Here is a 26,780-nt window from a genome sequence, read left to right as displayed (position 1 = left end):
AGAATAAAAATAGCATAAAATAGAATGGAATATTTGCAATAGTATTATTAGTAAGAAACAATTAAATCAAACCTGTCCTGACCATTATTCTTTACTTTCTAAGTGAATGATGATGGTGGTGGATCATGTGAGACAATTTTTAGTACAAAATGTACACTTGGATTCGATCTGTTTTCTTCACATCCAAACCAATCCCAGGATTTATGGAACTGAAACCAGAAGGAGGAAGTGATAATTTTTTCAGAACATGTTTCTTATGCAACACATAAACACTGCAAAGACACACACATGCACAATCTACATGCGATGTTAATAAGACAGTGGTGGCTTCATTCTCTTCTAAGCCATCATGAAGCTTAACACGATCATTCTACTGTGCTCTCTGTTCAACTTCACGCAACAGGTGAGATATATTTTTATGTCCATTATAATCCTTTGTTAATTGCTAAAATATCATCTAAAATCAATATATATATATATATATATAATATATATATATATATATATAATCTGAACTTGTCTCCGTTCTGTCAGCTAAATTTACAAGATCGCTGTATGTGTGAGCTGACCAACAAAGAGAAGCCATTCCCTCATGAGAACCTGAACTCAGTGAACGACAAGGCATTAAAATGCTCTCACAATGTCACCCCACAGAAAGTAACTTGCCACAATTACTGTATACTGAAGACTGTACTGTGATGTCTGTATGTGTGTTTGTGTATATATATATATATATATATATATATATATTATTATTATTTTTTATTTTTTATTTTTTTTTTTTTTTACTTTGCAGGCACTGGAACTTGAAAGTCTGATGCTCGGGTTGGAGCTCCGTTTGCCCCAACTAATAAAAGAAGTGTCAATACTGGAGAAGGAGGATGATGGAGCGCTATATGGAGCTGTCAGCCTCCAGGTGATAGAGAATGAGCTCACTGAGATAAAACTTATGGTTGACAGGCTGAACACATCCACCAAAGGACATCAACGCATTACCACTGGCTCTGTCAGACAAGTGAGTTTACTTTTGTGGCAAGTATAACCAGTTAACCTATTAAAAAAGACAGTTTCTACTATGCCCATTGACTTTTTGAAGTTCATTTGAGACAAAATAGAAGAGAATTCACAGTATTTAATAATGATTTCCATGATCACTTGGAATGCCTGACTTGCAATAGCTTACCGACCTTGCAGATTCCTAATACAATAAACAGCGCACATTTCAATTAATGTTTCTTTATTTTGGAGTTAAAATCCAAATCCCTGCGGTCACTGATGTAGTCATTCATACCGTCCATCCATCCATTTTTCTGAGCCGCTTCTCCTCACTAGGGTCGCGGGCGTGCTGGAGCCTATCCCAGCTGTCATCGGGCAGGAGGCGGGGTACACCCTGAACTGGTTGCCAGCCAATCGCAGGGCACATACAAACAGACAACCATTCGCACTCACATGCACACCTACGGGCAATTTAGAGTCTCCAATTTATGCATGTTTTTGGGATCTGGGAGGAAACCGGAGTGCCCGGAGAAAACCCACGCAGGCACGGGGAGAACATGCAAACTCCACACAGGCGGGGCCGGTGTTGAACCCGGGTCCTCAGAACTGTGAGGCTGACGCTCTTACCAGTCAGGCCACCGTGCCGCCTTCATTCATACCGTTTTTTTATTAATTATTATTATTATTGTTGTTTTGTTTCAGCTGGAGCAACTGAGAGCAGAGTTGCACGAGATGGAACAGTATGACACCTTTCAGGTAGAAAAGAGACGTAAAGACAACCACCGCCTGAAGAGAGCCCTGGACGAGTGCAGGGATTGAACACGAATTCAAACCACAGCCCACACATCGTCCAGACAGTATGCAGACTAGAGAAAATATCCATGTTCAACTGTCTCTAGATGGCATATCCACAAGAAAACAGCATAATTTTAATCCCCCTGACTCCTGTTCACGTTTTGCAAGAAAAAAATAATGCTAAGATATGTTGTATTGCATAGGCTTGATTATTGTCAGTACATTTAATCCCTGTTTCAACTTCCTTTTTTTCTGTAGGTTTCTGTCCCCATGGCAGGTTTGTGAACATTACCGGGCCAAGGTTCTACTCAGCAGGAAACGCTCCTGCCACCTCCAAGTATGGAGGCTGGGGCCGTGACCCCAAACCAGGGCTGGGGAAAAAGAACTGGTATTGGAGAGTGATGCTGACCAACATCAACATATATGGAAACTATATCAGTTTCTACTCCTCCCTGAGTTCTCTGACTGTAGGAATTAACGCAGCAGGTATACATCCACTGATGATGGCACTACTCCATAACCTAGAATTCCAAATCACATCTCTCGGAAAGCCATCCATACATATGCGTTTCCTGTACCACTTCTTGTTCGCCCTGCACTAATCGCCTGTCAACGACAAAGAGAATAATAATAAGAATCACCTTGTGATGAACATGCATGCACACAGAATTTGTTCTTTGCATTTAACCCATCACAGTGATACATACACGTTAGTGGAACACACTGGAGCAGGGGGCAGCTGAAGCACCCGTGGAGCCTTTCGGGGTATCAGTGTCTTGCTCAAGGACACCACAACTGTGAGTCCGGGGGATGGTCCAGTCAGGGTCTTGAACCTAGGTCCCCCACGGTGGTAGGTGATGATCTTAACCATTGGGCCTCGGCTGCCCCACAGCTGACAGAGACAGACAACCATTCACACATACTGACAATGTTATTGTTTTAAGGACTGGACAAACCCAAGTAATCACAAAGATGATAATAATAATAATAATTATAATAATAATAATAATGATCCTAGGAGCGGGTCACTGATGGTATAGTGGTACACTCGCCTGACTTTGGTGCAGGCAGCGTGGGTTCAGTTAGTGACAGTGTGAATGTGAGTGCGAATGGTTGTCCATGTCTATATGTGACCTGCGACTGACTGGCGACCAGTTCAGGGTGTAGTCTGCCTTCCGCCCGAAGTCAGCTGGGATAGGCTCCAGCGCCCCGCGACCCAAACCAGGATAAGCGGTGTTGAAATAGAATGGATGGATCCTAGGAGCTAAGTTGTCTGGGGCTTTATGCCCCTGGCAGGGTCACCCATGACAAACCGGTCCTAGGTGAGGGACCAGACAAAGCATGGCTCCAAATACCCCTATGATGATTAAAAACAAAGGAAAACGTTTTTCCTTTCCCGGATGCGGGTCACCGGGGCCCCCTCTGGAGCCAGGCAGGCCTAGAGGTGGGGCTTGAAGACGAGCGCCTGGTGGCCCGAGCGCCTGCACCCATGGACTCCACGAGGGACACGGTTGAACGCCTTCCACAAAACACATGTAGACTGGTTGGGCGAACTCCCATGTACCCTCGAGGACCCTGTCCATGCGATGTTGCAGAGGCGTGTCAACCAAGACAGCCCCACAACATCCAGAGCCTTTAGGAACTCCAGGCGAATCTCATCTACCCCAGGGGCCTCGCCACCGAGGAGCTTTTTAACCACCTTGGTGACCTCAACCCCAGAGATAGGAGAGCCCGCCTCAGAGATCCCAGACTCTGCTTCCTCATGGGAAGGGGTGCCGGTGGAGTTGAGAAGGTCTTCGAAGTATTGTCCCCCCCGACTCACAACCTCCCGAGTCGAGGTCAGCAGCCCTCCATCCCCACTATACAAAGTGTTGATGGTACACTGCTTCACCCTCCTGAGACGCCGGATGGTGGACCAGAATTTTCTCAAAGCCGTCCGGATGTCTTTTTCCATGGCCTCACCGAACTCCTCCCATGCCCATTCCGCTTGGCCAGCCGGTACCCATCAGCTGCCTCAGGAGTCCCGCAGGCCAAAAAGGCCAGATAGGACTCCTTCTTCAGCTTGACGGCATCCCTCACCGTTGGTGTCCACCAACGGGTTCGGGGATTGCTGTCACGATAGGCACCGACCACCTTACGGCCACAGCTCGATTGGGCCGCCTCAACAATGGAGGCGCGGCACATGGTCCACTCAGAATCAATGTCCCCCGCCTCCCCGAGACGTGGGTGAAGTTCTGCCGGAGGTGGGAGTTGAAACTCCTTCTGACAGGGGATTCTGCCAGACATTCCCATCAGACCCTCACAATACGTTTGGGCCAGCCAGGTTGGACCGGCATCTTCCCCCACCATCGGAGCCAATTCACCACCAGGTGGTGATCAGTTGACGGCTCCGCCCCTCTCTTCACCCGAGTGTCCAAGACATGCGGCCGCAAGTCCGATGACACAACCACAAAGTCGATCATCGAACTGCGACCTAAGGTGTCCTAGTGCCAAATGGACAAGTGGACACCCTTATGTTTGAACATGGTGTTCGTTATGGACAATCCGTGATGAGCACAGAAGTCCAATAACAGAACACCGCTCATTTTCTGATCGAGGGGGCCGTTCCTCCCAATCACGCCCTTCCAGGTCTCACCCTCATTGCCCATGTGAGCATTGAAGGCACCCAGCAGAACGATGGAGTCCCCAGAAGGAGGGCTCTCCAGCACCCCCTCCAAGGACTCCAAAAAGGGTGGGGACTCTGAACTGCTGTTTCGTGCATAGGCACAAACAACAGTCAGGACCAGTCCCTTCACCCGAAGGCGGAGGGATTCTACCCTCTCATCCACCGGGGTGAGACCCAACGTACAGGCGTGGAGCCAGGGGGCAATAAGTATACCCACACCTGCTCGGCGCCTCTCACCGTGGGCAACGTCACAGTGGAAGAGAGTCCAACGCCTCATGAGTGGACTGGTACCAGAGCCCAAGCCATGTTTAGAGGCGAGCCAGACTATATCTAGTCAGAACTTCTCGACCTCACAGACCAGCTCGGGCTCCTTCCCTGCCAGAGAGGTGACATTCCACGTCCCTAGAGCCAGCTTCTGTAGCCGGGGATCGGATAGCCAAGGTCCCCACCTCCGTCCACCGCTCATCTCACACTGCACCCAACCCCTCTGGCCCCTCCCACAGGTGGTGAGCCCATGGGAAGGGGGACCCATGTTACCCTTTCGGGCTGTGCCCAGCCGGGCACCATGGGTGCAGGCGCTTGCCTTCGAGCCTCACCTCCATCCAGGCCTGGCTCCAGAGGGGGCCCCCGGTGACCCGCGTCCGGGCAAGGGAAAATGTCTTCCTGAATTGTTTGTCATCATAGGGGTTTTTGGAACTGTGCTTTGTCTGGTCCCTCACCCAGGACCTGTTTGCCATGGGTGACCCTGCCAGCGGCATAAAGCCCCAGACAACTTAGCTCCTAGGATCATTGGGACACACAAACCCCTCCACCATGATATGGTGACAGCTCAAGGAGGGAAAAATAATATTAATAATAATAATCATCATAATAATAATCAATATGATTACTAGTCTGCACCAAAACCAGTATATTTCTTAATCTGCCTATTTAAACCTTGTCCTATCAAACACGATTTGTTAGGAAATCAGGATTTGTTTCCCCCTCACTCTCTCTCCACATATTCACACAATCCAAACAATATGGGATTTTTTCTGCGAGAGCAAAGTCAATATCATAAACAGAAAATAAATTGGTTACTCTCAATCAATGTTCAGATTTCACAGTATTGTGAGGAAAGTGCAATTTATTTTAAGAATGTTGGCAATATTCTAAGTTAAGTTTATTTTAGTCATTCAGACTATAAAAGTCACCCATTCTTGTCTTATTTCAGGTAATGTCCACATCCATTCAGCCAATCCAACGACCAACACCATTCAGGGACCAAATGTTGTTCTGTATGGCGAGGCCTTGTACTACAATTGTTATAACAATGCTCAACTTTGTCGTTTCAACATAACATCCAAAACCATTTCCAACCTACAGTTACCCAAAGGCACCAGGTTCATTTTCCATTTTGTCTTGTTATATTATGGGTCATTTTCATATAATTTGATCAATAATGGTAAAGACACTCAAAATAAATGAATGAATGAATGAATAAATAAGTACATAAATAAAAGAAATCATACAATTTTGAAATGTTTACATGCCACCTTGGTTTTAGATGTGTGTATGTGTTATATGTGCCATGCTGAAACAGCCATTCTTAAAGTCTGATTTTCCAAAAGTTATTGATGATTTAAAAGTTTGGGCATACATTGTAAAGACAATCCTTATTGACAGAGCCAATGGTCATGGCACACTAAAATACACTTATTGCATTACAGTAAAGACAAAAGTGCATAACGGAAAAGACATAAACAGCTTTATAAAAATTGTGTTAGTTGCACAATTAACGTGTTGCCCTTCAAACTCTGAAAATACAAGTGCATAAATGATCGTCACTACTCATTAAACCTATTACACTATTGTCTTTAAACAAATCATTATAACGTTAAAGACTGGCAATACTTCCAACACTTTCACAAATTAATACATACTGTATTTCAGATTCATTAATATCACAGAAATAACACCATTTATTTTTCTGTCTGTTATTGTATGAATGAAAAATGGCTGCCTGATTCTGGCACTTCAGATCACAGATACTCTGAAGACATTAAGATGCATTTGTGTTAGTTTTCATGGAAAGGGCACAGTAAAAAATCCTATATCTTCAGAAAAAATGCTGCAAATCATGAAACTTCATTTTTTCTAAGTAAAGACATTTTGACATTTAAAAAGTATGAAAAGTCACTTGTTTTTCAAAAGGAAATTCAGTGGGCCATGTCTTTATTGATCCAATTATACGGAAATGACCCTTAAACGCAATATTCATAATGTACAGTATGTGTGAGACAACCAAATTGTTAACTAAAAATCAATAAATAAATACTCTCTTTCTCTTTTTCTAATCTCTTTTTCTACAGGTTCAATTCAAAGGGAAACTTTTGTCATGTAGATGAATGTTACCCATACACTGATTTAGACCTTGCAATAGATGAGTCAGGTGTGTGGCTCATCTACAGCACCACAGACAACTTCGGTAACCTGGTTTTGTCTAAGGTGGAAGAAGGAGATCCACCGATGCTCAGCCAAACTTGGCACACCTCGGTCTATAAGCAGGCAGTCACCAACACCTTCATGGCCTGTGGCATCCTCTACGCTACACGTTATATAAATAAGGACATGGAAGAGATCTTCTACTCATTTGACACATCAACCGGAGTGGAGAAGTTTAACCTTGGCATTTTCATGAACAAGATGTGCCCTAACATTTTCTTCCTAAATTACAGCCCAGTAGACCAGATGTTGCATGTCTACTGTGATGCTAACATGGTCTCCTATAAGGCTTTGTTTGAATAAATAAATACTGCCACCATCAGCCATAGAACCTGATCAAACAGTTACTACCATGTGCATGGTAGTAACACATGCGCGCGCACACGCACGCACACACACACACACACACATTCGTACACATATAGTACCAAAATTAAGGAAATGTGTGTTTGGTACATGATTTCTTTTGTTGTGACTATGCTTCTTGGCAATAAATCTTATATCATTGGAAAGCCTGTTTATTACCCTTTTAAATTTGTAGGGAACATGCATTTTTTCAGATGGGCAGCAGAGCTCAGTATGTGGGTTAAGGCCATAAAAAAATTGCCAGATCTTCTTTGACAGTGCCAAACTGCTTATTTTTCTATTGCTATTGACTGTTTGGTGTTTGGTGGATGGGACGATTTGAATTTTCAAGAAACAAGTCACATTTACACTTTAATAATTTATTCATTTAACAATCAGTAGTGTGTGGAATAACCATACACAGGCATCTCCTCCTCATGTTGTTCACCAGTCTGGTTACACACTGCTGTGGCGTGCCATGTGCCTCTGTGGTAGTCACTCTGGCATGAGTAGCACGCCTAAGACGATCCTACAAGTGTTCAATTGAGTTGAGGTCAGGACTGCTCACAGGCCATTCTGTCCGCTCCACTCACAAATTCTGGAGGTTGTCTCTGATAAGCGTGCTCTGTGGGAGCGAGCGTGATCATCTTGGAGGATAGATTTCCGTCCTACACTGTGGAGATATGGGATGAGGAGATATGGGATTGCCACTGACTCCAGGATCTTATCGTGATATCGCTCTGCATTGAGATTGCCTCCAATGATGATAAGCCTTGTGTTTCTAGTGACATGCCTTCCTACAGTGCCTCCACAGAAAGATGTTCATCTTGCAACCAGCATAGAATTCCTCAGGTCTTCTTCCCACTTTGACCCATAGACAGAATCTGGACTCATCGCTGAAAATACCATTCCACCACATATTCAGCTTTCCAGTGCACATGTTGGTGACATCAGCACAAATGGCCCTGATGGTGAAGGGCAGTCATGGCAGGCTTTCAAGCAGCCCTGCAAGACTGAAGATTGACTGTGTGAAGTCTGTCATGGATTGTCTGGGCAGAAAGCTGTTGGCCATATCATCCTGCAAACCTTGACCGCAAATCTGTAGAAGACAGCCTAACGTGACCCAAGTGCTGGTAGGGTGAGGAACAATAGCGCCTGGTGGAGTTTTCCCTAGTTGGGGCGCTATACAGTGCCATGAAAAAGTATTTGCCCCCTTTGTCTAAGATCCAAAATGTAAATAAACAAACAAATGTAAATATCAGACAAAGATAACCCAAGTAAACCTAAAATCCATCCATCTCATCCATCCATTTTCTGCACCGCTTATCCTCACTAGGGCGTGCTGGATCCCAACTATCTTCGGGCGAGAGGCGGGGTAGACCCCGAACTGGTCGCCAGCCAATCGCAGGGCACATAGAAACAAACAACCATTCACACTCACACCTACGGGCAATTTAGTGTCTTCAATCAACCTACCACGCATATTTTTGTGATGTGGGAGGAAACCGGAGTACCCGGAGAAAACCCACCCAAGTACGGGGAGAACATGCAAACTCCACACAGGCGCGGCTGGGATTTGAACCCCGATCCTCAGAACTGTGAGGCAGATGTGCTTAACCAGTCGTCAATCGTTCCACCTATAAACCTAAAATGCAGTTTTTAAATGAATTGTTGTTGTTAATAAGGAAAATAAACTATTCAAAGCGACCTGGTCCTGTGTGAAAAAGGAATGCTTGTTAAATCATGAATTAACTGTGCCTAATTAAATTTTTTGGGATAAGCTAAAAAATTTTTCACTGAACAAACCCAAGCCTGATTACCCCAAGACCTGTTCAATCAAGAAATCACTCAATAGTGACAGGGTACAACCAATGTTCACAAACTAGACTTCATTGTAGTTTTATTTAGTACAGTATACTGTACATTTCACATCAGTACATCAAAACTAAATTATAATCAATTTCAGGTACGACTATACTTAAGTGCACTTACTGTATGCACAATAAACTGGACCAACATATGTGTGGTCAAATCAGTCAAAGAGACGCGAGATCAAAACGTGTTAATTAATACTCTTGTAAGTAATGACAATTCCTTTTGACATCACAACAGAAACCTGCCCACGACCCTAGTGAGGTGAAGCGGCTCAGAAAATGGATGGATGGACAGAAACCTTTCTTATCTTTAAATTGAAGTTTGCGGACTAACATACGTATGGACCTATAAAATACTGAATGTGGATCACAAACACCTCACTAAATAAATGCAGTATGGAGAAACAGATGAAAATTTGATTACATTACAAATGTTGACATTAGGTCTTTATTTATGCATTGTTACTTGGTTAGTACATGGACAGTGACAGCTTATGTTGTATATATATTGTATGTATAACATATTTCAACTTTACATTACACATGACAGCCAAGCAGGTAAGAATCTGTCTACTGTTGTGACTGCTCATAGGGAAGACATTATGAAACACTCCAAACAAGAAAAAATACTTATTGCTCAATTGACATGACTGTAATAAGAATAACTGTATTAATACACATGAACAAATAATCACGTTACTAATATAAGGTTTCACCTTACTGATGGCGTTTAAAAACACAAAGGCAAGAACAGAAATTTCACGATAAAGTAACATCAGTGTTGGGTGTTAGTAACCTGCTCTAGAAATAAAAAATATCTACAAGTGCAAGGAGGGCCAAAGTCTAAATTCCTTCAGTGCCAAAGCACAAGTCACCGTCACTACTTTTACAGGGGAAATAATGACGTCATGAATGTACAAAGTATAGTGTAGAAATTCTGGTAGGATAAGGTTTTGGGGTGACAATACTGTACAGCACTTCAAAAAAGGGACAAAATACATTCAGGAGAACACCATACCCCGTAATCCCCCCGCCCCCTAGGCAGTTTGTCTTGAATTATGTCTTTATACAGTCCAAACTCTCTACTCCATGCAAAAAAATTAGGTGTTTGTTTTCCATGCAATATACTATCCTAACGCCTCTATTTCACATTTTTAATGAATATGAATATGGGAATTTACATGAATTGTACAGTTTAAAATGTAACCTTCCATGTCAATTTACTCTCCAGCATCATTAAAATCACATTCTCTTATCTGTCTTTGTCAGTCCCTCAGTGCTCAGAAACGCATCCAGTGGCAGACGTTTTCGTAAAAGTGACTTCAGCTGATAGCCCTTTAGGGTGCAACTGGGTTCACCTGTGAGAATCGGGGCACCTTTTTTTAGGGAGTGGGAATAATTTTTTCAAGGTGGTCGGGGGTTGCCCTACATTCTGAGCTTGGCGCCCAAATGGCTCCAAAACAGCCCCGCTTCTCACAGGCCATCTCAGAGATGTGCACACCTCAGCAATTGAACGCTATGACTGACCTGACCACGGGATTTCCGTAACAGGAGACATTGGTGACTACGGTGCATCGCCGTTGGACATTATTAATCCAATAAACAGGGAAACCGTTGCGGTCCAGTAAAAGAGCAGGCAACAGCACACAACTTCCCTACTCTAAAGCTCTAAATACACATTGTACATGTACTATACTGATGAGGTTATGGTTATACAGCACACACACACACACACACACACACACAAAACTGACTAATCTAATGTATGACTTTTTACGCCTTTTTTTCCTGGTCTCAGTTCCCTTTCAACACCCAGCCCATGCAGTTTTTGTATCAGTACTCTACTTATATTTATGTGTGGGAGTGTGTATGTGCGTGTGTGTTTGTGTAACTTTGGTACATATAAGGAGAGGGGCTAGTTGCAATAAGGAAAAGTTTCGATTTTATTTTTTAATTTTTTTTGGTGGTGGGCAACCGAGCAAAAAGAAGGGGACAAGTCTGGTTCGGCCTCAGTCCCACTGGTCTTGTTTGGTTTGGATCAGAATGCGATTGTCATCGTGGGGACCACACAGAGTTGACTACAACCAGAACCACAACCATGCAGTGGAGTTACAGACTGATGATGCTAGTTACAAACATGGCTCTATAAAGTAACCACATGTGAGGTCTAACATTGTACTGTATACCCTAACACTAGACTATATATATATATATATATATATATATATATATATATATATACTAAAGCACCCTAAGATTAGACATCACGTACATATAGATGTTACAAAATACAATTCTATACTATATTACTGTTATGGATTTCTTAGACTTAGAATGGCATATATCTTAAAGCTGCTCTCAGTAACAGCGTAAATAAATTCCATGTCAAGTTAATATCTGTTCAGGATGCGATCATAATGTATAAACATCAGCTCACAAATCATGCATTGTTATTTCACTGTGGAAATCAGGAAAATTGTGTTTTTGATGAATATATTGTACATGGCTATAGTTGCGCCACATTTTTGGCAAATATGTCATTCAAAACAAGTAAATAAAAATGATGAGCTGACTTTAGCCTGTAGTGGTAGTACACACAGAAAGGGTTGCACGACCTCAGATTTTTGTCAAGTTGACACTAATGTGATGAAAGTCAAGTCGACGTCAACTAGTCGTTGATGAGATCACTGATCTATTTTCAGTACAGTGCTATAATTTAAAAAAAAATAAAAAATCAAAGGATGAGGGAATGCTTGGAAATGAACTATATTCATTAGAACACAGGAGCATTGATATGGGCTGGCTGAAGGCTCGCCTGATGTGTCATGATGGTATTTCCAGCTAGAGCAAAAAATCCTCTTGCTCGGTGTGCTTACTGCAGGGACAGTCCGATGACGTTTGCTCAACTTGGCCAAACGGGGAAAGCTGTCCTTGTTATGGGCCTATCACTGTGTGTGTGTGTGCGTGTGTTGTTCCCTAACAAGCTTACAATTACACACAATTCTAAGCACCCCTGGGACAACATAGTTGGTTGTGTTCTGCAGTCTGTCAAATTCTGGACATCCTATGACCACTGTGTAAAGTGCTGATACAAAACAGATTTTAGCACCCCGTACATGTTCTTTGACTTCTTCGCATTCTCCTTTTCATATCATTACTTCAGAAGCTCTTTATTGAATATGGCTACAGAGACGGTTGATGTGTCTGTGTTTATGTGTTGGAGGGGGGGGGGGGGGGGGGGGGGGGGGGTGAAAGGGGTTCAAGCCAATAAGGGAATACTTAGAAAACAACTATGAGATGGTCAAGAGTACAAATTTAAATGCTGGGCAACAAGATTGAGTTTGAGGGGAATGTATTACAAAGGTGAAAGGGGCTATAGCAATATAAAGTTGCGATTAGAAGATTGCAAACACTCATCATGGGCATGAGTATCATACATTTGGGATATTGAATGAATGATTTGAACTTTTCATCTTCAATGAGTTTTAAAAGCAAGAATTGGGTCCTTATTTAAATTTATTTTGAATTTCTCTGATCCACAAGTCAAAATTATACATAGAAGGCTACAAACCCCACTAATATTGGTTAAGTTTCCCTTAACAAGTTAACAATTTTCTCTTCTTCTTTGATCTTTGCCAAGTTCATTGGATCTGATTCCCAAGTTTCTGAGTTTTGGTCAATCCAATGGGTACTGACATACAACTCATTTTTATGCTGGCAAAGAGAAACGACCTGCTGCATTCCATGACGATGCACAGCAAGAAGTTAATACGGCTTTGGCCCTGTCAATTTGAAAGACATTCTCGAACCTTCATCAAAACTTTTATAGAAAGATTTAGGTATGTATATCTTAGCCGGCACGGTGGACGACTGGTTAGCACATCTACCTCAGAATTCTGGGGACTGGGGTTCAGGCCCCGCCTGTGTGGAGTTTGCATGTTATCTCCGTGCTTGGGTGGGTTTTCTCCGGGCACTCCGGTTTCCTCCCACATGCCAAAAACATGCGTGGTAGGTTGATTGAAGTCTCTAAATTGCCCGTAGGTGTGAATGTGAGTGCGAATGGTTGTTTTTTCTATGTGCCCTGCGATTGGCTGGCGACCGGTTCAGGGTGTACCCCTCCTCCCGCCCGAAGATAGCTGGGATAGGCTCCAGCACAGCCCGCGACCCTACTGAGGATAAGCGGTAGAGAAAATGGATGGAATGATGGATGTATATCTTAGATTCTTGTTTTCAAAACTCATTGAAGATGTATTTTCGATTGATTAATTATTCCACCCTTGATAAAGAAAAAAAAAAATCAATAAAAGTACAAAATTAAGATGACATTCATGCCCCATGAGTTATGTACTTTATACTTCTGACCGTAACTGTACATTAACATCTTTTACAATAGGAAGATAGAAGGTAGCAGATAAGGGATCTAGAGGATGAAGACAGAGAGAGCGATCATGGGTATTTACTTCATCCTATCCGATTAACTGTTTAATACCCTAATACGGGCTTCTTTACTGTTGCCCCCTATGGCTTCTCTCTGTACCCTCCACCCCCTCCTCCCCTCTTCTTTTGACACTTCAGCAGGAAACCTCCATAGTGTGGGTGACTGCACCAACTCCCTCGGTGCTGTCGGAGTGGGTGCAGGCACGAGAGCGCGACCCGTCCATGGAGCTGGCGCTTGTCAGGGAGGCGGTCCTGGAGCGAGCCAGACGAGTCATACTGGCGGAAGGCACTGAGAGGACAAGCAGATGGGGTAAAGAAAAAAAACATTACACTGTGTTTATGTGATTCACATTGCTGATATGGGGGGTCATGCTGTTGGGGGTATTAAAATGTCCCCTTTATGCCACGGATAAACAAACAACAGCCTGGATTTAGTCAATGTAGCAGTTGGTGTTGTCAGTCTACTCACAAATGCATTATGAGCAGCATGCAATTGCGGGGGTTGGGGTTTATTTCCTAATAATGTTGAGCTCATTGCTGAAAAGAGTGAACATTATCATTTTCAGAATTTTCATTTTGTTTGTGAAAAGATAACGATGTCTCTTGAGGTGCTTTGAAATGCATTCGACTCCTTTTTGAGCGAACTAGTAATCAGCTTTATTCTTTACAATGTGACCACGCAGACCATCATTTTGTCATGTGCCACATTCGAGTTATGGTTTCACTCAGAGGGCCGTTATGAGTGTGAAACCATAAAAACGTTTAATCGTATCATCATATATATATTATATATATAAATAGCTTGTTCATCTATTGTTTAATTGTAAAACAGGGAATGGTAAAAAATCTTTTTTTTACAATATCTCAACGTTATCAAAAGCGAAGGCAATTACTAATTTGGTATGGATGTTAGCACAAAAAAAGAACAAAAACGAAGTTTCTATGTGTGTGGGACGCATTACCATTAATATAAACAGCAGAGTGTAGATGTAATATCCCCTTGAATGATTATCAATATAATAATTTAATTTAATTTAAAAAAAAAAAATAGACGCACATGATTTGGTTTAGCGGGCCACATAACATGATGTGGCAGGCTGCATCTGGCCCTTGGGCACTGAAATAGACACCTACGAGGAGATGCATGACTTATATGAATATATGTGTATGTATATGAACAGAAATAAGAATATTGAAATTGAATATTGAAAATATTGAAATTGCATATTGATATTTCAAAATACTTGCATTTGTCGTTGTTGCATGCAAAGAGCAGTTTCGGAAATGGGATGATGAGGGGAGGGAAAGAAAGGACAGTATATTTTTCCATGGAAGGAAAAAAATATTCAGAGATGAGGGCCTTTACGTCTTGCAGATGCCAGAAATGACGGAAAAAAACAAAAACACTGCATTTAAAACAAAATAAAATAAATGTTTGAAAAGAGCATCATACAGGGCAGTAGAAGAGGTCAGAGGTGAATGTGGAGGAGGAAGTACCTGGCCCTCCACTCAACCTCCGATCCTTCACATAAGCGACTGAGAGAATAGGGCAAGGGAGACAGAGGCCAACATTAATAGAACTGTCTCTGAACAAAATCTCGCCTCAAATACTGCTGCTAAATTGTACAAACCCAATTCCAATTAAGTTGGAACATTCTGTAAAATGTAAACACAAACAAAATAAAATGATTTGCAAATCCTTCTCAACCTATATTCAATCGAATACACCTCAAAGACAACATGTTTAATGTTAAAACAGAATTCTTTCCCATTCTTGCTTGATGTACAATTTCAGTTGCTCAGCAGTTTTGGGGTCTCCGTTGTCGTAATTTGCGCTTCATAATGCCCCACACATTTTCAACAGGTCTGGACTGCTGGCAGGCCAGCCTACTACTCGCACACTTTTACTACAAAGCCACACTGTTGCAACACTTGCAATGTGCCTTGGCATTGTCTTGCTGAAATAAGCGGGTATGTCCCTGAAAAAGAATGCTTGGATATGTTGCTCCAAAACCTATATGTACCTTTCACTATTGATGGTGCCTTCACAAAAGTCCAAGTTACCCATGCCATGCACTAATGCCTAGATGAGACTACAGGCTTTTAGCCCCGATATTGGCCAGATAAGGCCCGTCATATTTTCGACAAAACTTCTTGTGGTGTGACATAATCCACGACTAACGATCTGAAAAGTCGAGCAGGTTAGATATTTTTTATTTTTTAGCTATCTTCCGTGTAGTGTGACATATCAACAACAACTCTCCGACAGCATACCTTGACGGAGACCAATAGGACTGTAAATTGTGACCGGTGCATCGCCTACTGTGCTTGCCACTTTCAACATACTTGGTCGCCGTTGTTAACATTTATTCACACGATGTTTACTGAAGCTCTTCAGAGCATGATTCGACAGTACACCGGCACTTTTACGTTGAAACGTTAGGGATTCCACTACCTTGCTAGGCTACATAATGTTTTGCTGCCTCCTTGCATTGTATTGAGTCTATTGAACATACCTCAAGCCCTCCTTGAATGGATAGCCCAAAACGTCCTCTCTCGAGCACCAGTTGACACCGCATATTTTTTTCCTCTTTTGTTCATTTTGTTCCCAACATTGCCGCAGCAATCCATCGTTTGACAACAACTTATTGTCTCCATGGTAACTGTTGTCTCTGGTTGAGGTGAAAGGTGTCACATTTTCTGGTCATGCCTCCCTGACAGTGTTTGGTTTGACAAAATAAAGTCCAGTGATCATAAAAGACAGGATATGGTGTTATCAGAAAACATTTCATGTAGGATTTGCAAATCATCGTATTCTGTTTTTATTTGTTTTACGTAACATTCCGACTTCATTAGAGTTGGGGTTTGTATTTTCACACCCACATTGTGACAAAAAAAAACCACATCTATAAAGATAAAATCTCCTCTACAATAGTTGTGAATACTTACTGTAGCCCATTCCTTGAAGGAAATACTTGAATGCTTCAGTGAGCTTCCCAGGCTGTAAAAAACAAGACAGCCACATTCAATTGTACTATTTTTTAAAGTGGTTTAGTGCTCTGTGATAAGAGTTGGCGTGATACCTGTGTAAGCTGGGGTAGTCCACCAGAGTCAGCCATCTGTCATAAGAAAAGAGCCATGAACCAAGTTCTTTGTAACTGAAAACCCATCTTTGCAATTTTAAAGTGGCATCATACTGTAAGTGCTGATTTCTGCTTGTATATGTCATTTACTTCTGTCACTCTTGTCCACCTTATCAATGACACTTTTTTTAAATCAAAAATTGTCCCCATGTAGCTCTGAACCCTATGGAATGAGTAAATATTATCATTCTATAATTTAATGTAGAAATCACTGGGGAACAATTTGAAAAACAAAATATTTTGAGTTAGATTTTTATGCTGATTAAAACATAAATTGGCAAGCTGATTCCAAAATTGCAGTCAATTTTTTTCTAGCACGTCAAGTTTTTTCTCCACAGCTTACCCTCCAGATAAGCAAAATTCCACTGATTAGCTGTAGTAAGACTTGCCAGCTGATTACAATTGGACTCATCTACAGCTACCTGGCAACTTGTTTGTGCAGTTCCAATTGAGACAGTGTGGTGAGAGGTGTGTGCAGCTCCCAATAGGTCAGTACTATCAATACCTGCCGACAGAAAGCTAGCATAGTAGGAATTAAGAGGATTTGTGCTGGCTTTTCTCTTAACCTCAAAACCATGGGCATACCGTTGTAAGTTCTATTTCGTTTTATGCTGTTTTTGTAGTTTCCAAACTTGGAACTACTCCATTTTAGTGTTTTATTTACATAGGTATATATTTCCTTTGTTCCTCTTTGTTCTCACTTTCTTCAAAAACTGAGAATAGCTTTGGATTCCGCACCCAAAAATTAATTAAAAACAGCTGTCAGACCTAACTCAACAAAAATTGTGATCCCCAGTGCAAAGAAATATCACGGCTGAATAACAGTCCTGCATGCCAATATAGAGAATACACAATTATTTGTAAAACCTTCGTAAAATTATAAAACCTTTGACCCTACAGTACTAATAAAGCATGAAAGAAGTTCAGGCTGATTGATATTAGAGGCCAATAAAGTAGGTATTCTGAGGTGATGGTTGACAATGGCAGATACTATGCCACATAAACAACAAGTGTGGCAGCAAAAGGATTTCTGAAGTTCCATACGATTACTGCAAAAAGAACGTCACATGCAATGCTTGGGCTATAATTCTAAATCCTAGTGTTTATTCTGTTACTTGACTTTCATTGTAGGTAAAGTTAATCTTATTTTTTTTTGTAACACAAAAAACATAAACTGCTGCCCATGGGGACCACGTAAATCTTAAACACATTCCATGGACATTATTATTCACATTACTGTAGGGCATCCAAACACTGTGGTTACCTTTAGGAAGGTGGTGTTTGTAGGGTCAAGCTTGGAGTTGCACTCAACCTTGAGAAAACGTGAAACAGACGTCGTTAACAAGAAGGGTTTGAAACCATTGTGAGCGAATTGTAACTTTTAAAAAGGACAATACACTACAATGAATTGACTATATACGTAAAACGCATGGGGCCCATTTAAAAAGGGCATATGAGTGACCCAGATACTGCAGTGTGCTGCAGCGATGACTCACTCCAGTGGGCTGAGAACACACGTACGCATGCATGCATGCATGCACACTCAAACAGTGCTATTCGTGTGGACGGCATATTTTTGCTTACTGCATCCTGCTATGTTTATTCAAAATCCCCCAAATAGATTGCCAAATCAATTTTGGAATTTCAAATGCCAGCTTATACAGATGACAATAAAACGTTAAGGTGTTCCTTTCTCTCCCACCCTTTGTTGATCCCAAGCAAAAGACATATTTAGAAGCCAACACTGCCTGAACTGCTCACATCAACAGATATGACCTCAACCTGTCATGCCTAAAAATGTTTAAATCTCGCCTCCTCATGCTGTTTTTATCTCGCCATCATTCTGCAGGTGCTTTTGTAACATCTCTCCTCATTCTCACCTCCTACCCTGACTCCATATTTCTCCTGCTTTTGAAGCAAGAGGTTTATTTAAGGTTTCTCATGCAGCAGATCAACTAACACCGAAGCCTAGATAAGTGACACCATTTCAAATTGAGAGACTTCAGAGCCGGAACGAGACCATCTGGCCCCCGACACAACACCACACACACGCATGCATGCACGTACACACACACACACACACACACACACACACGTACACACGCACGTGCACACGTATAAAGGCATGAGACACCCACTCACACAAATGGACATGCAGACATGACAATAAGAAGGTAGTGTATGCTTGTGGTGAGTATGAATTAGGCTGTGTGACTGATTTGCTTCATGTGGGAAATGAAGACAGACACTACAGACATGCAATGGATAAACATACATAACATTGTACAGAGCACAAATAGTGATCAAATTGGAACTATACTTTTGAATCTGCATCATGAATGTTTTTGACCTAGTTCACAGTTATTAAGTAGGTATGATACAAATATCTCAATATATTAATTACAGCAATAATCCTAAAGATCAGAGATGGGGGGGACTTGAGTCAATTGACTTGACTCAAGTTGACTCGAGTTGCCAGTTTTATGACTTGCGACTTGCTTGCCAAATACTGAGGAAAAACTTGACTTGACTTTAGAGTTGGTAGCCAATAGGGTTGGGCGTCATTTGAATCTGAACGATTCCAGTCCTGATTCCAGTTCCTCATTTTGATTCCGGTTCCAAACAATTATTTTGATGGTTTTAGGGGCCTGGATCAAAAAGGTTGACATGGTTTAAATAAAGAGTGTCCAAAATATGAACATCAATTTTCTTTCTTTTTCTCTTTCTTTCATTTTCTTTCAGCCCACAGCATAACTAAAATGAACATTTGACTCAGGGTTCTTTATAGCCAGTATCAATATTAGACCGATGAACTAAAAGGCAATGTGTGTGTAACTAACCCAATTGACTTAATATCCATTTATGAATTTTTCAGCCAAAAGTTAAATACACCATTGTTAAAAAGTTATTTGCGACTGTTTTATCGCATCGAATGGTTTATATGTACAAGTTTTAACTTGACTTCCTGTTATATATTTATATATACACCAGTCAGACCAGTGAACCCATGTGCCATGGCGCACTAGTGTGACATCATCAGAGATGCGTGGGAAATTATCCAATTTCACCTAATTTGTCTGAACATTATTATTTATTAATGACAAATATATGTTTGCTCAACTATCTATGTGAGCAAAGTATAATGACATGCAGAACAATGAAATGCTCTTCCATTATGCGAAAAGGCATAATATCTACCTGTTGCCATTCATTCATAAGAATAAGTAATGGCTTCCTTCAAGTAGATCAGATGTGTGTTTCATGAAACAGGACCAGATTTCAGTCAATTTGTAACTAAATTGAGACGAGATCATCATTATTTTACTCTTCATACTTTTTGCGACATTTTTTTCTTGTTGGTGTGCCGTGAGATTTTCCCCTTATGCAATAAACGTTGGGAAACACTGAGTTAGACAATGTGGAAAGAGAACAAAGATGGACTCACCACTCCTTCCTCCGCAGGGGCATTGTCCCCCACAACCAACATAACCGGAGACCTAAAACAAACCCACCATTTATGGTAAACATTTACTGAACTAATGTGTATTATTTCAATGATATTTGGAATATAATTATTCATTACAATAAACACTGAAAAACACCACCGTGTACCCAACATTTCTTCCCCTTAATGACTGAAGCAAGGTCTTCATAGCATGAAATGTCAATCCACTGATCCAGCCATCACTGCATTATGACATACAGGTATGTTGGACTTACTTCAGGGTTTTAGCATTCAGCACAGTCCCGCTGCGGTTCATCTCCAAATCCCTCCGACTAGAAAAGACAATAATAATACAATGTTATGCTATTCAACAGGTTTTCTCTGAAAAGTAGTGTGTCTGGATTATTCACATCTAAAGATGAGTGCTCGATGAAAGGCATGGGTTGGGAGAGTTCTGGGTGAGGCAATGGATCAATACATGTTGAAATGATAAACATACAAGTATTCTACCTGTTATACATGTTCCAAAAAAGCTGCAGGTTAAACTGGTTGATGGTGTTGTTGATCTGTTGCCGGTAGCTCTGCACCAGCTCGGTGTTGTTCATCAGCTCCTCCTTTTCACAAATAAAAGCTTCGATATTTTGTGCTCGTTATGCAAGAACTGGTGTTACAAGGTATCCTCAACGTACCTGACTGAAAAGATGTGGCAGTACAGTATCTGGCAGGGCGCTTGTCAGTCCTGACAGCTAGAGGAAAGACAAAGATTGCAAATTCTAAGAGAGCGGAACCATATACAGTGTACTATGAAATATTCCAAAAGCATTGTCTGTCACAGTTTCAAATCAGGTACCTTTGTGGCAGCCCAGTCAATCCAACCTTTGCCATTGGGGTCAATGTTGAGCAGAACCAAACCCTCCACAAGGTCAGGGAAGATCAGCTAGATAGATTTAAAAAAAAAAAAAAACATTGTTTCACAGGTTGTCCACTTTCAGGGATATTTTATATGTGATTGAGACTCACAGCAAACTTGGCCAGGATGTACGATCCAGCTCCAACGCCAATCCCAACGATACTCTTGAATCTAAAACAGTTCAACGGTTATGATGTTTTTAAGATAGATGTAATCTATAATATTGTATTTTGAGAGTGATACTTCCATTGCTAAATTTCCTTTTTGCCATTATATTGTTACATAAATTATTAGCAGCACAGGCTGAAATTTAAGCTTTTGCCTCTCCAGGTTTTTGACCATGTTTTTGTGAATGCTGATTAAATAGTGATGTAACGTTAATATAAGTAGATACCTGTATGTCATTTTGAATCTGACTGATTATATATATTTTTTTAACAGTATATATTTTAATTTCTGCAATTGGCTGGCGACCAGTTTAGGGTGTACCCCGGCTCTCGCGCAGAGATAGCTGGGATAGGCTCCAGCACGCCCGCGACCCTTGTGAGGATAAAACGGTACAGAAAATGGATGGATGGACGGATATATTTTAATTTCATTTCCTAATCATAACATTTGTCATAGCTGCACAAGTAGCATCTTATTAAAACCATTTTTTTTAATTACTGCGTTATAAAAAATCCATCCATCCATCCATTTTCCGTATCGCTTATCCTCACTAGGGTGGTGGGCGTGCTGGAGCCTATCCCAGCTATCTTTGGGCGAGAGGCAGTGTACACCCTGAACTGGTCGGCAGCCAATTGCAGCGCATATATAAACCAAAAAAAATTTTTGCAGTCACACTCAAACCTACAGGAAATTTAGAGCCTTCAATCAACCTACCATGCATGTTTCTGGGATGTGGGAGGAAATCAGAGTACCCGGAGAAAACCCACGCAGGCACGGGAGAACATGCAAACTGAAGTCAGCATGTTGGTGTGGCCCTCGACAACCATTCAAGTTTCTCACATGGCCCCTTCTAAAAATTTATTGTTCTTTTTCACCCCCGCCTTAGCGCATCACAATCAGATGCGTGCGGTACAGTACTTTGACAGGATGTGACGTTACTAATAATCAACACTGTTTTTCTTTTGTTCTTTCGTTTCTATTCTTTTTTACCATTATCTCACTGTTAGTGACTTAAATAAATAGATTAAAACATTAGAAAAATGTAAAGTTTGGCACAAAAAAAAGCTACACTGCAGAGGTACTTTATACGAGACATAGTCTGTTTACTTCTCCAAAATCTAAGGAATGAATTTCAATATTAATGCTTTGTATTAAATCTAGCGACAGGATTGAAATTTAAAGAATCAACCCTGACTGAGTGTGTGTAACTCAAAAGCATTTTAATTAACAGATTTCCTGCAGTGTATCAGAGAAATACAGTGCATCATCTTTGCCAGCTTTCTGAGCAAAACAAGAACATGATGTCCTAGTCGATGGCAAAGCTGGTGCAATAAAAAAAATTGGCGAGTATGACTGAAAAATAAAATGCACCAACCCAAAATGCTGCACCACAGTGGACAGCATACTAGCCAACTGGTCCATAGTGGGATACTGATACCTGTGGAAGGAAAGGACATGTATGTACTGAATCCCTACATCAATGACTCTCGTTATATTTGTTAATTCATAGACGCTTTAACAATTTTGCATTACTCGTCTATCTATAAAAAAAAGCATTGTTTTCCTTTATTAAATAACGTAAGTTAAGTGCAATGAAAGCATTTTTACAAATCTGCTTTTGTGTACCCTTGTGGCAACTGTGACGCTCCAATCTGCTGTCCCGGCGCGTCGACGTGGCAAACCACAAAGTGCTTGGTGATCTCCTGCATATCCTCATTATTGAAGAAAGTGTTGAAGCACAGCTTGTCTGCAGGAAAGAGGAGAGGGAAAAGGCTGACGTCCAGTCTGATATGCTGAGGAATGTGATCCCATTTGACATTTTGATCCTGATTCTTAGTGAATCACTTGTTTTGTGGTCACTCATACACCGTAAGTGAGAATCATGCTTTTTATGAGTAGGCTGGTAACAAAACATCCATCCGTCCATTTTCTGAGCCGCTTATTCTCACAAGGGTCGCGGGCGTGCTGGAGCCTATCCCAGCTATCATCGGGCAGGTGGCGGGGTACACCCTGAACTGGTTGCCAGCCAATCGCAGAGCACATAGAAACAAAGAACCATTCGCACTCACATTCACACCTACGGGCAATTTAGAGTTGTCAATTAACCTACCATGCATGTTTTTGAGATGTGGGAGGAAACCAGAGTGCCCGGAGAAAACCCACGGGGAGAACATGCAAACTCCACACAAGCGGGGTCGGGGATTGAACCCTGGTCCTCAGAACTGTGAAGTACACACTCTAACCATTCGCCCACCGTGCCGCCTGGTAACAAAACAATCAGTTAATATTGATTTCGTACAGATAGCGCTCCAAAAAATAAACGGTTTTATTGTTCATGAGAAAATACTATTTATTAGAGTAAGTCACTTAGGATCTCCCCGTCAACTGTAAATATCGCTTTAATATTTGTAGCCAGATCATAAAATATAATTCTGAATTACTTCCACGTATAATAGATGTCAGCCCTCTATGTGGCTTCATTCCTACTGGCTTTGGTTGTCCTGCCTTGAGCCTGCATGCATGTCAGCCTTGGCGTAACCATGCAGCAACATTGCGTCTTCCTTAGGCTTGAACTGAGCATCATTAATTAAAAGGTTTAATTAGCCTGACATCTGGGTGATGCATGGAAAACAGATGAGGCCCGGGGAACACTGCGGCTTCATGTCTGTTTGTCGCATTCTATGATGTCGGCAAGAATAACGACATAGGTGAGAAATTGCTCTTGGTGAATTATTCATCAGCAGCTTACAGTCTGCACTTTTACTGACTCCGTGACCCACTTTCTCCCTCTACACTTTTTTCTCCTCTCAATTTGATTCCCTCTCTCTTTATTTTCCTCATCCTCCTCTTTCCTCTGCAGTCCCATCACCACACACGAACGCATCTGTGTATTAATTTTGCAGTTATGGTTTGTGACCTCATTTCTGTTCCCTGAATCCATGGACATTTTTAGTTCCTATTTTTACGTTCATGTCATGTTTCCCTTGTCTTTATTCTCCTTTCTACTGAGTTCCAGGCAGACTATCTGCTGATTGAGATGATATTGATTTATTTTTAAACGTGATTAATTTTTTCCCCCACCTCATTCCTTTCTGTGAGATTTTGTGCACATCAGGTGTTTTATTACCTGCTAGTGAATACAAATCATCATTACATGTCTATGGCTTTAAGTGTACATTTTACGCTACACCGGTACAGAGGACTAGTTAGTTATTTGTATTTTATTTGTTGTTACTTTTGTTACTTTTAGTTTTTGGTTTTAATGTCAAGATTGTCATTATTTTCAGAAACAAACATCAAAAAAGAAGTCGCCATCTGACAGCATGCTATTCTCCAACCCCCACATCTCCCGATAAAGCATCTGCATCGCTATTGGCTCCGCCCCTCCTCCCTCCATGGGACATGGATGTTTTTCTGACCTACTTTTCATCACTGTTTTACACACTCACTTGTTCATTTTTTTTCTTATCTCCTCGACATTTGTATTTTTGTCATTCCCATTCATACAGCGGCCTTCTTCCTTCATTTCTTCAAAATGTTTTCTTATTTTGTGATATCTTAACACCTGCTCAATGGTTACTGGATTCTGTAACATTGTATGTGATTGGGCTGCACGGTGGACTTTAAACATACATGTGTTGTTTCTCTTGTTTGCCTCTGAATTTCTTATTATCTGTATCGGTGTCACACTGGTGATCCAAATTTCTTACTTTGTGTGTGAGTGTGTGTGTGTATGTGTGAAGGAAAGCAGCTGTCCATGTAGCCAATTATCATGTCTGTAAAGCGCAGAAACACCTTTTAATACAAATAAATAAATAGATAAATAAAACTGCCACATCTGTCAAGGAAGAAATACACACTACTCACGGTTCAGTCCCACATCATGATAGGTGAGAATAGCAGGCTTGTTCCCTTTGGGTGCCCCGCGGATAACCACATGCAGCATCCCATAAGGGGTCTCAACATCATGTTCCTGTGAAGGAAAACACTCTTGTTCACCTGCTCCTCTGAAAACAAACATCCGCTCATACAGAATATGAAGGCATTTCTGCCTTTTTCATACAATTTGGGCAATAACGGTAAAGACACTTATATGTGCCCTACGATTGGCCGGCAACCAGTTCAGGGTGTACCCCGCCTCCTGCCCGATGATAGCTGGGATAGGCTCCAGCACTCCCGCGACCCTTGTGAGGTGAAGCGGCTCAGTAAATGGATGGATGGATGGTAAAGACACTGATAAAAATAAATAAATACATATATATTGTAATTTTTTATGCTGCCTTGGTTTTCTATGAGTAAATGTCTTCCATGCTGAAACATCCATGCTTAAATCGATATTTTTAAAAAAATATTAATTTAAAATTTTAGGAATTCATAATAAAGGCACTCTTTATTGACAGAACAAATAGTGGCGGCCCATTGAACTATACTGGCAAAGACATCATAACGGTAAAAGCAGCTTCTTTAAAAAGTATGTGAGTTGCACAATTTACGTGTTGCCCAAAGTGTATAAATGATCCTAACTATTCATTAAAACCATCATACACTTGTCTTTATACAATCGTAATAACGGTAAAGACATGCAGTAGTTCGGACACTATCACAAATTCATACATATACATTCATATCTCAGAAATAATGTTATTTTGCTTTCTGCTATTATGGGAACGCAAAATGGCTGCCTCATCCTGGCATTTCAGCTCACAGATCCCTGTGATGTATTGCAACAACATAATGAGGCGCTCTCCGGTGGCATTAACGGAAAAGACAGCTTGAGTGAAAAAGAAGGACCGTTTGTAAAAAAGCAACTCTGCAGATACTAAGATGGATGTGTGCTTGTTTTCAAGGAAAAGGCATGTTAAGCAATAGGAGAAAAAGCCTACATATCCAAATATGTAATTAGGCTCCTCAGAAAACATGTAGCATATCATGAAACTTCATTTCAGACACATAACAGTAAAGACAATTTGGCATTAAAAGTTTGAAAATATTGCTTTAGAATGTTTTGTATCTTAGAAACAATTATGACCTTTTGATGGATGACAATTGCCAAAAATAATTGATTTTCAAATGAAATTCAGTCGACCGTGTCTTTACCGTTATTGATCAAATTAAATGAAAATGAATCTTACATAGTTTCAGGTGTTAATAAAAGCCGGTAAATAGAATATTACTCTAAAATGAAACTGTCTGTGTTGCCGGTGATAAAGATTGCTTCTAGCGCTTTATAACGAACACATGATCTGCAATAATTCTGAGATGCGTAGACCTGACCCACATTTTGTCAGTCGATCAAAGCCAGTAAAATGAAAATGGAGGCGAAGATACATGTTTGCATAACCACACAGAGAAAGAACACATATGCAGAACAGATTGACCAATTTAGACATTTAACCCTACTGATGGTCAGCACATACTGTAGAGCTTCACTCTCAAAAGGCAATTACAATTTCTCCTCTCTTCCTATCATTATGTCACACTCCACCAGAAAAACAGCTAACAATGAATCTCCCCAACC

At 41.1% G+C, this 26,780-nt stretch overlaps 2 protein-coding genes across 7 annotated transcripts in view; one reads left to right on the top strand and one right to left on the bottom strand.

Annotated features, from left to right (window-relative positions):
- Positions 1 to 276: 276 nt before the first annotated feature.
- si:ch211-194m7.5 (olfactomedin-4) lies at positions 277 to 7,452 on the top strand. Its single transcript, XM_061677320.1, is given in 8 exon segments — positions 277 to 403; positions 535 to 657; positions 797 to 1,015; positions 1,699 to 1,812; positions 1,814 to 1,853; positions 2,050 to 2,277; positions 5,670 to 5,838; positions 6,808 to 7,452. Coding segments are annotated over 8 exon segments (1,383 nt in total). The 5' UTR covers positions 277 to 349; the 3' UTR covers positions 7,244 to 7,452.
- Positions 7,453 to 9,588: 2,136 nt separating this feature from the next.
- The window catches only part of ndrg4 (NDRG family member 4), an 86,117-nt gene continuing 68,925 nt past the window's right edge, over positions 9,589 to 26,780 (bottom strand). For 2 of the 6 annotated variants that reach the window (XM_061677313.1, XM_061677317.1), the window contains 14 exons: positions 25,130 to 25,235; positions 22,889 to 23,009; positions 22,638 to 22,700; positions 21,205 to 21,265; positions 21,035 to 21,121; positions 20,874 to 20,930; positions 20,695 to 20,798; positions 20,460 to 20,516; positions 20,185 to 20,236; positions 18,004 to 18,051; positions 16,680 to 16,715; positions 16,546 to 16,597; positions 15,094 to 15,132; positions 9,589 to 13,885 (listed from right to left, as the gene is read on the bottom strand). In XM_061677313.1, the coding sequence (XP_061533297.1) occupies positions 13,731 to 13,885; positions 15,094 to 15,132; positions 16,546 to 16,597; positions 16,680 to 16,715; positions 18,004 to 18,051; positions 20,185 to 20,236; positions 20,460 to 20,516; positions 20,695 to 20,798; positions 20,874 to 20,930; positions 21,035 to 21,121; positions 21,205 to 21,265; positions 22,638 to 22,700; positions 22,889 to 23,009; positions 25,130 to 25,235 (1,038 nt within the window). In that variant the 3' untranslated portion in view covers positions 9,589 to 13,730. Of the gene's footprint in view, positions 13,886 to 15,093; positions 15,133 to 16,112; positions 16,311 to 16,545; positions 16,598 to 16,679; positions 16,716 to 18,003; positions 18,052 to 20,184; positions 20,237 to 20,459; positions 20,517 to 20,694; positions 20,799 to 20,873; positions 20,931 to 21,034; positions 21,122 to 21,204; positions 21,266 to 22,637; positions 22,701 to 22,888; positions 23,010 to 25,129; positions 25,236 to 26,780 lie in introns of those variants that run through there. The other 4 variants (XM_061677314.1, XM_061677318.1, XM_061677315.1 and 1 more) reach the window with 3 other exon arrangements.

The sequence above is a fragment of the Phycodurus eques genome, chromosome 5 (genome assembly GCF_024500275.1).
Source record: "Phycodurus eques isolate BA_2022a chromosome 5, UOR_Pequ_1.1, whole genome shotgun sequence".
In the NCBI taxonomy this organism is placed as follows: domain Eukaryota; kingdom Metazoa; phylum Chordata; class Actinopteri; order Syngnathiformes; family Syngnathidae; genus Phycodurus; species Phycodurus eques.
This window is presented reverse-complemented; position numbering and strand designations above follow the sequence as displayed.